General features: G+C 36.8%; 1 protein-coding gene across 2 annotated transcripts in view; it reads right to left on the reverse strand.

The window, feature by feature from the left end:
* LOC109066789 (adenylate cyclase type 6-like) overlaps nucleotides 1-7587 on the reverse strand; it is a 54023-nt gene extending 46436 nt beyond the window's left edge. For both annotated transcript variants that reach the window (XM_042750856.1, XM_042750855.1), the window contains exons 1-3: nucleotides 7365-7587; nucleotides 4228-4435; nucleotides 1871-2780 (exon numbers count right to left, since the gene is read on the reverse strand). In XM_042750856.1, the coding sequence (XP_042606790.1) occupies nucleotides 1871-2779 (909 nt within the window). In that variant the 5' untranslated portion in view covers nucleotide 2780; nucleotides 4228-4435; nucleotides 7365-7587. The remainder of the gene's footprint in view (nucleotides 1-1870; nucleotides 2781-4227; nucleotides 4436-7364) is intronic.
* Between the last annotated feature and the right edge of the window lie 5671 nt (nucleotides 7588-13258).

The following is a 13258-nucleotide window of genomic DNA, read 5'->3' on the forward strand; positions in this document are numbered from 1 at the left end:
TAACATGATGCTGATATTTTCATGGGAGGAGCGCAAGGAGAGAAAAGGATCTCCTCTGCCGGGGCGGCTCATTCAGCCAAGCTGCCTGACCTTCATCCTACCCCCGAGGTCCTTGGCTTGACTCACAACAACACACTGCGGCCACAGATAGCACAGCCAAAGCCTGGCACAGTGCTTTCAAACATGCTAGCGTTAAACAGGCAGTACAGATGAAACATGCTAATTTTAACAAATACATCACACAAGAGCACCAAAGGCCTGTTCGTACCAAGTTTGTTGAATTTTTTGTTGTAAGCTAGTTTCCTTATTTCAAACAACACACCCTCCAACTAAAATCCCGCTCTCCAAAGACATCTCAGCCAACCAGATGTCAGCAATTGAATAAGTTCAAAATGTTTCACACGCTAAAAACATTTTTGACTAAAACTAGATTTTTTTTTGGCTGGTAAAATGCTAACATTTTCAGTAGTGATGAACTGAAATTTTGGCAACCAGACATTTTCAGTGGAAATGGCAAAAAAAAAAAAAAAAAAGAAATTAGAATTTTTTTTAGGCAAAAGGGCATAACAATAAGCATAAACAATATCTGCAAAGTTACAATGCAAACAGAGATATTGTCTTTAAGGAGTCATCAGATGTCCATTTTCCACAAGTTGATATGATTCTTAAGGGTCTTAGTTAAAAAGTCTGTAACATAGTTTGGTTAAAATTTCTCAATGGTAGTTTAAAACAACACCCTGTCAAAAACAGCTCTTTTCAGAGCAAGTCGTTTTATAGCATTTTCATTTAAATGTTAATGAGCTCTGCTGACCCCGCCCCCTCTTCCGAGCCACTCTCAGAGAGACTGTTTACTTCAGCCGCATTCATCGCGAAACTTGCTAATTAGCACATTATTAGGAAAGGCGATTTGCAAAGATTCATTAAAAATCCTTACACTCACTTCTGTAGCGTTAGGTGAAGCTGGATCAAGAATGATTCACGCGAACATAGATGCATTTATGTAGATCGGGGGTGCATTCTCTTCAAAACAAGCGTAATTCACTGCGTCTTCAGTGGCTCAGATGTTGGGAGTAAATGAAGACTGCTGTGTTCATTATTACATCCAACAACAGAACACCTCAATCGCTTAGGAGTCATTCTTGTCTACATCTGCTCCGGCGGTGAAACAATGGTGGTGTGATGACAGCTCACTCAGGGCGGGTCTAAGGTAAAACGCTACTGTCATTCAACAATTGTGGGAGTGGCCTTGGTCTGTGTGATGTCACACAGACAGGCATCTGAGAATAGCTTGATATAAGAAAGGGGAAATGACTTAACAAGATAAACAAAAAAACACTGGGTGGATTTTTAGCATTATAGGTTGTGTACACACACCGCCAACACACATTTCAGTTTACTCAACTTGTAAAACTGCATGTAGCATCCGATGACCCCTTTAAAATTATGGCAGTTTAAAGGGATACTCCACCCCAAAATGAAAATTGAAAAAAAAGTCATTGTGTCATTGTGCAGCATTTTAAAGCATTTTTAAATAAACAACTAAAAAGATGATGTCATTGACCCCTTAACTGGAAGCCCTAAACAATTCACATTTATTGGCATTTCTAAAATGTGTTCTTGAGAGCAACAGAATGGAACAGAAATCAGCAGATCTCGCTTCTTTCAAACTTGGACTATTTTTAACTTGAAAAGGCACATTTTGTGATGGGACGCTCAAAAAACAACCAAACTCATGCATCTGTATTTTTATGACTCTAGCGGTGAGGATTTAAATGGGATCAATTTATTGATTCAACTTTTCAAAGGAAGTATTTTTTTCAATGAAGCCATTCTCAATTAAGCTTAATTGGGATAAACTAAAATGACCTACCTGTTTCCAGAGGAACTCATCGTCTTGATTGATCCTCCACGTGGTGAGGAGGTGTATGGAGGACAGCACTCCTCCGCTGAGCACTGCTGCCCTCATCCGCACGGGCAGCAGCGTGTAGATGATGTAGATGAAGAAGACGGACCACCAGATCCCCTCAGAGGCGCTGCGGGGGGCCACCATCAGCACCCCGAACACCTGCACCACGATTAGCACTCCAATCACAAGGTAGCTGGCCATCCACATGTAGTCCTGGTGGAAGCCGTTTCGGTTGCACACCACCATTAGCGCCAAGAACAGGGCCATGGCCACGGAGAGCACACAGGCGTAGACCACATAGGGTGGTCCGTGGATGCAGTGGAAGGTGAGCATGACCCCACAAACGATCACCAAGACGCCCATCAGCATCGTGAGCGAGCTCTGGTTGAGCCTAAAGAAGTAGCGCTGGTAGAGACGCTCCAGTTTGCGTGACTGGAACTTCTTGGATTGGAACACCCGAACCACCCGCTGCCAGCAGTCCGCCGCCGTCACCGACCCTGCGCCGCTGGCCGTGTCATCGCTGGAGCCGTCGCAACCCGAGCCGTCCACTTTTCTCCCTTTGACCTCGCCGTCCTCGAAACCCAGGTCTACAGATTTAAGACCCACCCCCTCCCCCCCACCCCCCACTTTCCCATAGTGGTCTTCCTGCCATCCGCAGCGCACGCCGAAGTTGCCTCCTCCGGACCGGGTGGCCTGAGCGTGGGGCGACTGGGGAGGAGGCTCCATGGCTTCCACGTCCCGCAGGCAGCTCATGTAGCGTGGGTTGCAGAGAGAGGAGCCAACCTTGCGCTTGGACTTCTTGCCATTGCGCTCGCCCCACGCGGTCTTACGGTCATCCACTCTGGCCACTAGGTAGCCGTTGATCCAGGACATTCTGTAGGAAAGCCAAAGTCAGAGACATGCATGTTTATGTTCAATATTGTAATTAAGTTTTTTTATTCTTCATTGATTTTAGGATTTTTTTACTTTATCCCCCCCAAAGATATTAAAATAAATTTGAACTGAGATATTAAAAACATGATCATCAGGGAAGAGGTATATTCAAGCCATTTTATGTACACTACCATTTAGGGATGTAACGATTCACTCAACTCATGATTCGATTTGATTCACGATTATTTTTTTTATTTTTTTTTAAATGATATTTAAGACAAATTATGAATTAAATGTGTCCTTTTATTATTGCTTGGACAAAATGCTATACATTTCTTTGTGAAAGTGAAATATAACTATAATAATATACTAATATAGCACTTGCATATTATTTCTCTTTTGTTGGTTTTGATTGCTTCTATTGTCCTCATTTGTAAGTCGCTTTGGATAAACGCGTCTGCTAAATGACAAAATTTAAATAGAATAACAAAACTAAATTGAAATTTTAAAACAAGCCCCAAATCAAATAAATAAGTAACACAAATAAAATAAATCTATTCATACAAACAAAACAAGGCTTTGTCTGTGCTCTTTCCATTTAAAATTAGAGGCAACCACTGCATTTTAATCATGATCCAAACAAAGATGCTGCATACATGCAATATGAGCAGTTTTTAATCTAAATTAGATTGTATAATTTCGACATTTGAAACAAAAACAGAATGGTTTGACTTCAGTTTTGTGAAACTATACATAATATCTTCATATAACAGCAGACGAGCTGAATGAGACGCAGATTCACTTTCTGCCAGCAGGTGGCGCTTAAAGCCTTTCCTTGGTTTCTGCTGTAAACGAAGCAGCGCTGCACTTATGAACTTTAATATGCATTTTACAGAGGCAAGATGAAAATATAAAATACCATCTAGACTATTCTAAAGACAGTAAGTTCCCCTCATACATCCATTCATATAAACTCCTACCCTTAAATGAATTGCAATTTGTTTAGCATCTCAACCGATTTAAATCGTCACATATTTGAATCGATTTTCACCTGGCTCACGATTAATCGTTACATCCCAACTTTTTTTTTTTTTTAAGAAATTAATTATTTTATTTAGCAAGGATTCAATAAAGGGACAACAAAGACTGTTACAACAAATAATATTAAAATAAAAGCTGTTCTTTAAAATTTTCATTCAACAAAAAAATCCTGACAAAAATATTAATCAGCACAACTGTGAGCAGCAAATCATCATATTAGACTGATTTCTGAAGGATCATGTGACACTGAAGACTGGAGTAATGATGCTGAAAATTCAGAATCACATGAATAAATTACATTTTAAAATATATTCAAATATAAAAACACTTGTTTTCGACTGTAAAATATTTTGCTATAGTACTGTTTTTACTGCATTTTTGATCAAATAATTTATGGATCTCTTTACCTGTGTGGGTTCTGGTGTGCACCCCAGCCCTGATCTTGCTGTCCGAGACACTCATTTAGAGCGGTGGATGAGCGAAAGCAAAAATGTAGACTTCTGATAAGTGATTGATGGCTATCAGGGAGTCCAGTTTCGTTTAGTTACTGAACACTGGCCTGATGGATCTGAAGATCTGATACTTTGTTCAGCTGTATCTTCATAACGTCTGGATCTGTTGATGATAAACCATCAATAGAAACAATGTAAGACAAATAAAATCCATTAACAGAATCGTTCCATCTGGACAATTTTACTGCTGAATGATTTAAAACTAGTGTTATTGCACTACATGCTTTCACATTGTCTAAAATTCCCTTCCTCTGACGGGTACACTATTTAACAAGCTGAAATTACACGGCACATGAACTAAGCAATAAAAACGTCTACAACAAATATGGAAAGCACCAGGTTAATTTCCCTAAACTGTCCCTACATTTCTGATCAACTAGAGGCAGCTCTTTAATCAATATATGATTTTTTGTGTATTTTATGCACTCTGTAACTACTTTATATGCTCTTTCAATATTGTACATCTTAAGAATCATGCAAATAAAGCTTTATTGACTGCAACGCTGAATATGAAAACTAAGTATCACTGCATAAGCAGAAATTATTATACTGCTCGCTGGAACACTTGATTTGCATTGGACAAATATTTCCAAGTAATGACAGTTGTCCAGGGCAACACTGTATAACTGACTGCTTAACATTAATTTATGACTTTGCATTAGGCTAATCCACGCTGACTAATTGTTCAAAGACTTTGGACTCACATTTTTTAGTACTGCGTATTAAATTTAGAGGTCAAAACATATTGCAGGACATGCCAATTTCTATCAATGATAATTGTTTGTTTAATCCAAAAGCAACAGTGTCAGTATATCCTGCCTAATCAGACAATGAAGAAGTGATCGTCTTAAATGGATCCAATCACTCAGTCCTAAACCAGCAGAACGAACATATGAATGAACAATATTCATATAAAAATTAGCAAACAGAGCATACACTCTTAATGACGTTTTTTATTTGATGTTTTATTAATATGTGTGTTATATAATGTCATGTAGCCTATCCTAGTTCAGTTTGTTGCAGCTATGATTCAGCTCATAAAAAACTTGGATGCTAAATGAAATTTACATTTACATTAAACAATGGTAAAATTAATGTACATCTCTCATTATTGCACTTTTTGACAATAAATAATAACTCTCGATAAAACTGGCTATTTTAATATGTTTGTTGATAAAACTGTGAACTAAGTCATAAACTTATTTCCAGTAGCAATAGAGATACATGTTAAAGTATGTATCTCTTTCCGATGCGTTTCCACAGTTAATAACATTATAAATCTAGCATTTTTTTAAATGTTTGTGTACATTTACAAAACTGGTGTTTCTAACAGCTGAGGCAATAACGGCAAAGTTGACATCTTTCTCTTTTCTAGTCAGTACAAATAATCAATATCTTTTCCTCTTTTGTAAAGTCAAAGACATGTTATTGTCAGTTTTTCTTTTGATACTGGAGCAAATTATATGCATACATGCATACATATATGCATACATAAATTTTGCCTATAGGCTAAGTGTTGTAGTTTTTGTTTATTATTAATTACTAATTACCCAGTTACGACTTCGACTTCTGAGAAAACCAGAAATGTCAAAAGCATCCATTAAACTAACTTAAATTTTACCACAATGGTTCTAGACACGATAGAAATAAGATATAGTATGATAGAAACATTAAGAGGATAGTGCTAGTATGCTATTTCTAGCAAGTTCACTCGAGAACCGCTTTGGAACGATTCAGTCCGATTTATTTACGAATCACTCGGTTCTGGGAACCGATTCATCGATAAGCTACAACTCAAAACAATGATTCATTCACGAACCGAACATCGCTACATTTTGCTTAGTAGGGAAACAAACAACGATCTAATGACACAGGACAATACATGTAAGCTCATAACCAATCCACTCTGAGTCATATTCAGAATCTGAGGCCATACAAAAGAACTGCACATATAGCATATGTGGTTGTATCTGTATCGTGTTGTATTCCCTCCGGGACGTCTGCACGACATTTCAGCAGCCGTGCGCTGATGTTACATAATGCAAATATAGAGATCACAGTGTCGCATCAGTCTCAACACTATTTGTTATTAATCTAAATCCCAGTTTGCTCTTATGGAAGACAGCTGCATCAGTCAAATTGTGCTTCCATTAAAAAAAAAAGACCAGAAAGCATGGACGCGTGCACATATAAACATCAACTGTTCGCCATCGCCATGACATATGCATGCTGCATAATTTCAGCGCTTCATCGATGGCTCATGTTGCCAGAAGAACTATGCAGCATTTCTCCCACAGGCCGTTTGGAGATGTTTCGTTCGTTACATAACACTGAGTGTGTGTTCAGCGTTCGGTGTGTGTTTAGCTGTGCACCATATTCGCAGCAGTGACCGTGTCGAGGCTGTTACAGTAACAATGTACGGATACTTGTGCAACACAGCATGTCACACCCGACCGCCAAGTGTGCGCTACACAGCCCCGTCCTTCACCCAAAAAAGCCCGATTCTAGCGCGCTACGGGCCGCGCACGCATCCACTCGGTCCATATCTGCGGTGGACACGTTACAGGGATCATAACGCGTGAGACATTCCAACGCATCAGTCATCATCGCCTTGTTTTACAGAGGCGAACACGCTCAACTCAAGCATCAGATCAACATCAAGCCTCACGCATGACATCTGTTTAGACACCGGCAGCTGCGGGTTTGCACGTCTATATCTCACGTATTTTGCGGGAGCGCTCGACATTTAGGGCAACATCAGCAGTGTGAGCTAAGACAGGCATTGCATTTAATCTTGACTATATCGCTGGTGTGGATCCAGAGAGGGGTATTGCATTTGACTGTTGCTTATTCGCCATGTCAAAACTAAGGGCTAATGCTGCAATAAAGCCGTGTACACGCACGCATCCGACTCTTCCGAATGTCTTCTATACAAGCCAAACGCGTGTTTAACGCTTGTCCAACAGAAATCATACTGGAAAGCAGCCCTACATAAAACATCACTGATCACTCTAGAAAAAGATCTGACTCACCGTGGACATCTCTCCGGTCCTGGCGCAACAGCGGTGGCGTCTATCCCTCGATCACTCCGCGTCCTTGTTATCGGCAGGGCGATGTGTTTCTTGCAGGCATCGAGGACGAGGGGACAGAGGGCCACATACAGTGAAGCTCTGCCTCGCTTGTGCTCCCGTCGTTTCCCAGCCTCTCCCCCTTCAACACAGACGCGGTGCCAGTCTCGGTCTCCACGCGTCTCAACACTCCCCCTAAAGGCCTGCGAACAAGCAGCTGCTTTCACCTGTCCTCCTCCTCCTCCTCCTCCTCTTCCTCTGCTCTCATATGGAGACAGACCCACAGACAGACGCTCAAACAGGTGACATCTATCTATCTATCTATCTATCTATCTATCTATCTATCTATCTATCTATCTATCTATCATGGCAGCTAAAATATTTGGACACTTAACCCACCATTAGACTATATAAGCAAATTGTCAAAATTTATTTGAAAGCCACATACCACAAGCAGACTCTTCGGGCAAAACATTTAAAAAATGAGTTTTACATTATTAAATTATAGAAATAGTGATCAAAATGAGGCAGTTGAAGCATGCTTTGTTATTGTGATGCATTTGGGATTTTATCCCACATTATCACTCACTAACCCTTAATGGATAGTTCACCATTATATGTACTGTCTACTGTTTACTCATCTCATTCTAAACCTGTGTGACTTTCTTGCTTCAAGATATTTTGAAGTGTAACATGAGAAGGGTTTTTTCTGTTCACACAATGTAAGTCAGTGGGCTACAGTGTTATTTGGTTTCCCACCATGCAAAATATCACCAAGTGAGAAGAAAAAAAGAAAGTCATACGGGTTTGGAACGACGTGAAGGTGAAAAAAGAAAAAGAAAATCATGAAAACTTAATTTTTGGGTGAACTATTCAAACCATAACTTAAGTTTTACACAATATTTAATACAGATACCAATATACAGTACAGATACAAATATCAAAGTTAAGATAAATAGAAATATAGATAATATAAAATAAACATTCCTGACAGAAGCATGTTAATTAAAAACAAATACAAAAAGTTTTATTTATATATATATATATATATATATATATATATATATATATATATATATATATATATATATATATATATATATATATATATATATATATATCTTATCATTCACAGGTGGGGTATTTTACCATTCTACCAAAACGCCCCTTTGGTACAAATAAAATTTTTGTTAAATATCTAATAACATGAAAACTCTGGACATTATTCTTACTTGGTTTATAATTTATGTCATTGTCACTAAAACTATGATAACTTTTCTGAACACATTTAACTTTTGTTTCACAGAAAAAAATTACACAGTCTGTAAGGGAAGTGTTTTTCCCTACTCTACCCTAATTGTACGAGATTATGCTTACATTTATTATTATTTATTATTCATACTCATGATATATGCTCTCACACATACTGATAAAGTAACAGTTTTTTAGACTGTATCTTTCATTTTAAGTACTGGTCTTATTAGTTGCTACCATAATTAGAAAAACAAAATGGCTCAATACATTAGCAATATACAATATATTGCACTGTCAGCTGCCAACACTGTAAGATGTCCTGTCTGACAGTGGTGACATTTTATTGCATGCATATCAGCCAGAGTTCCTCTATAACATATCAGATAAAAAAGAAAAAAGCCTGGAAGTCAGTCGTCCTCACTATTGTCCGCTGCACCCATATTGACGGTGCTTTTCATTAAGTGTACAATATACTACTGGATAGAAAAGCAATAGGAAACTGTGGCAGTATGGGTATGTTGTGGGTTATTATCAGATATCAGTGATTCACACGATAACTTGCAAATCTGTGGTTAGTGTATGCCGCAGTTGTGTTTAGACATTCCTGTGTCTGTGTGCTATAATAAGAGGTTTAGGGTCATGGTACTCCAGACAGACACTCAACCCAAACCCCAGACCCACATGCCCTGCCAAGTGATCAAGACAATTGTTAGCAGGAATAACTACTTTCTAAAAGCCAAATTAACTATGGCTGATGATACATGGGGCAACTTTTTGAGCAATTTTGCAGAGCAAAGTTTTATGAGCACTGTTGCTTGGGCACTTTTCCATTGAGAATGGGTAACAAATTTCTATCTGGATATTTTAGACCAGTCTTGGGCCCTGTGTCTCACCTGGTGGCCCAATGACAGCAACGTTGCTCAAAAAGTTGCCCCATGTATCAGATTAAGAAAACACAATATAATGCTTCATGCTATATCATGTTTTGTGTCCTTATCTAAACCACTGAATATTTTGCCACATCTTACAATGATTTTTTTTTTTTTTTTATTTAGACATTTCTTATCAATGTAACTTATGGTACAAGTTTTCGGTATATACTGTTCCAAAGTTTGGTGTCAGTAATTTCTTTTTTTTTTTTTTTTATTTGGCAAGGTTGCGTTAAATTGATCAGTCAGCATATTAGAGTGATGAGGATCATGTGAAACTGAAGACTGGAGTAATGATGCTGTAAATTCAGCTTTGTATCACTGGTATAAATTATATTTTAAAATATATTAAAACAGAAATCACTTATTTTAAATTGTAATATTTTTTCACAATTTTACAGTTTTAACTGTGTAAATGATGATTTCTCTGAATTAGGACTTGCTCTTATCATTCTAAGAACGTGATTTTCATATCATTATGTTTTCAACAACAACAACTGCAGGTCAAACTGCGGCAGTGATTTAAACTCAAATGCGCCATTCTGACTTATGCAACTATATGACAGTCTCATAAAAACACATTTAAGGTAAACCATTTCCAGTTTACTCATTCAACAAGTGCTCTATATATGACTATCCAAATGAACTGTTTTTATGATGCACTGCAAAATCGTACTAGGCAATGAATTCTAGTGAACATATTAGACAAATTTCCAGCTGTACTGAGCTGTGTAGTTATGCAAACTGCTAGAGAGCCAAATATAACACTACAAATGGCTATTGTGTAAATGTTTGGTATACATACTGTACTTCCACGCACATTTGAATAGACAGGGAACAAGCCAAGACAAATGCAACTAGTAAGTATACTAAAGACAAACCAGTTTCATTTTAACACAGCACACCCACCATTTATGACGCACAGAAGGATGTGTGTCTTGCGAGCATTAAATGATGTTGATTAAAACATCTAAACAAACAATAGGACACAAACATGAGCGGCCTGCTTTTCATTTACACAAAAGCTTGGACTGATTTCCGTCTGCTGTGTTTACACAACTGTAATTCAGTGCCGCTGTACACTGCTTGTTGCTTTGCTGTTCTGTGGTGAAGGCAGACAGGAAAAAGGGTAAAGTAAATACAGTACTATTTGTCTAATGCTCAGCTGACAAATAGATCTGGATAGACTGCCAGATCTTTGCCCTTCACAGGTTCCTCATTGCCTTAAGGTAGGGCTGAGCTCTCTGAGGAAGCGGTGCTGCTGTTTGTTTGATTCGGCTGCAGTAACGTAGAACGGTTATAGTGAAACTTTAAGATAATATACCGTTAACAGCTCTTTTGCTACCAGAAGGCCATGCTTGTGAGAATAGAAGTGTACTAATTAACCCTATTAAGCCTACTTTATCATATTTGATAAAATGCAAATTTCTAAGGCCTCTATACTATTAGCATGATCAAAACGCTGCTGGAAAAACCTGTTGTACACAATCTAGTGTGCTCTCTGTCTTCATATTGATAGTTTATGCTTATTTAGCAAGTAAAAAGCCTTTTAGTATCATTCTTCAGGTCCTGGTTCATGTATCTTCTTGCTGTGAAATCTTTAAATTAAAACATAAGAGTAACGTTTATATTGTTAATAATTCAAGATTAACACTGAAGCAACTTAGGTTTACTTGATTATCCATAACTTTTTTTTAGACAAATTGTTTTCAAATATTACTATTGAACATGGTATCATTGTGCTGCATTGCATGAATTGTTTTGCCCCTACAATAAATACTACACTACTATTTAAATATATCTACAGTAATTGGGAGGTATAGAGTGACATTGATATTTATAGGTATTTTTATATATTTTATAGGGCTGTCAAATGATTAATCACGATTAATCACATCCAAAATAAAAGTTTTGTTTACATAATATATGAGTGTGTACTGTGTATATTTATAATGTTTATATAAATACAAACAAATGCATGTATATATTTAAGAAAAATATGTTATGTTTATATATATAATATATTTATATATAATATAAAATATAAGAATATAAATATATAAATGTATATACATGTAAATATTTTCTAAATATATAATTTATGTGTGTGTATTTATATATACATAATAAATATACCCTGTACACATACATATATTATGTAAACAAAACTTTTATTTTGGATGTGATTAATCGTGATTAATCATTTGACAGCCCTAATATTTTATTATTTTATTTATATGAAAGTAGTCTGTTATATTGTTATAACGATCTCATTACACACAAATTTACAAACAAATTAGCAGAATTTCAACTTACTTATTGGCTATTTAAATAAAAATATTTAATAAGTTAAATATTTTTGCTCAGTTTGGGCCTCTGAATAAAACTATATAAAAAGATCTAAATAAACTGGTTTTATTAAATATATATATAATAGCGTCACTAAATCAACCTAAATTCATTAATTTATACAAATTTTATATTATTCTTATTGATTTATTTTCATGGGTTAAATCAGGTAAAGATTGCTCTTTAAGGTAACAATTACAGGTTATTGATGTTTACAGTGAAGCCTATATTAGCCAAAAAAAACGTATTATTTTTTCCTTTTAGATTTTATTCATATTTTATCTAAAGTTTCAACTTTTTCCATTTCAGTAAAATCAGATTTCTTTAACTATCCGCTTATATGCCGGGGCCTAGGCTTTGCAGAGTTAGGCACACAGCCAGGTGTTAAAATACATCAGCACTTGTCTTATGTGACATAACCTGCATACTGTTATAAACAACGTAATACATAATAGTTGTGCCAATTAGAGGTGCATTTATGTTTAAGTCGTGAGCAGTAGAAACCATATGCACGACAATCATTGCAATTAAAACAATCAAACAAAGAAACAGCATAAAGAATGCTCTTTATCACCTGTAATTACACAGAGACAGCGCCCTGCTGTTTCATAGTCAAATCAGGGTCCAGCTGTCAGCAGTGCATCACTTGTCACATCGGCTCCCAACACTGGCCGCATGATTTTTGTGTCTGACAATTAGTGGCTACCAGAGGAGTTTACATTCACGTGATTGACAGCCTGATTGCTTTAGCGTGATGGCGTAAACAGGAGGGAAGGGCCCTTGGACATGTACAAAACACAAGACACTTTGCATCACAACTCCAGTTACACTGGAATATTAGTCTTTCTATTTTAACCATATCATTCTATTTTTAACCACTGTTTTATATGTGGAAATTCCTGTTGTTTGAAGGAGGAAGTGATCTGCTGTCATAAATGAGACAGCAGGTTTTAACACTTAAGAGGGTGTAAGTGTATGTGTGTTTACCACACCTAAGAGTTTCAAAGTAGTTACTTATGGATCACACTTCTCCCGCTGAGCCACATTCCTGTCCTCTTCCAAGCTGTAATTTTAAATTTCCTTTTAAATTTTTGAAAGTACTTACATGGTGAGATAACTCATCTAGCTGACCACATAAATCTAGCTAAAGATGCCATATAAAATCAAAGCACATGTGCTAAAATATATACGATTTTACTGTTATGTTACTGTATAGGTGATTGTAATATTAATAGATATAATTATAAATAAAGTGAAGTCACAATAGAATTAAGTATTACAATTAAAAGAAATAATGTATTACAAGGAAAAACATTTTCATTTTCA

This window comes from Cyprinus carpio, chromosome B23 (assembly GCF_018340385.1).
Source record: "Cyprinus carpio isolate SPL01 chromosome B23, ASM1834038v1, whole genome shotgun sequence".
NCBI classification, from domain to species: domain Eukaryota; kingdom Metazoa; phylum Chordata; class Actinopteri; order Cypriniformes; family Cyprinidae; genus Cyprinus; species Cyprinus carpio.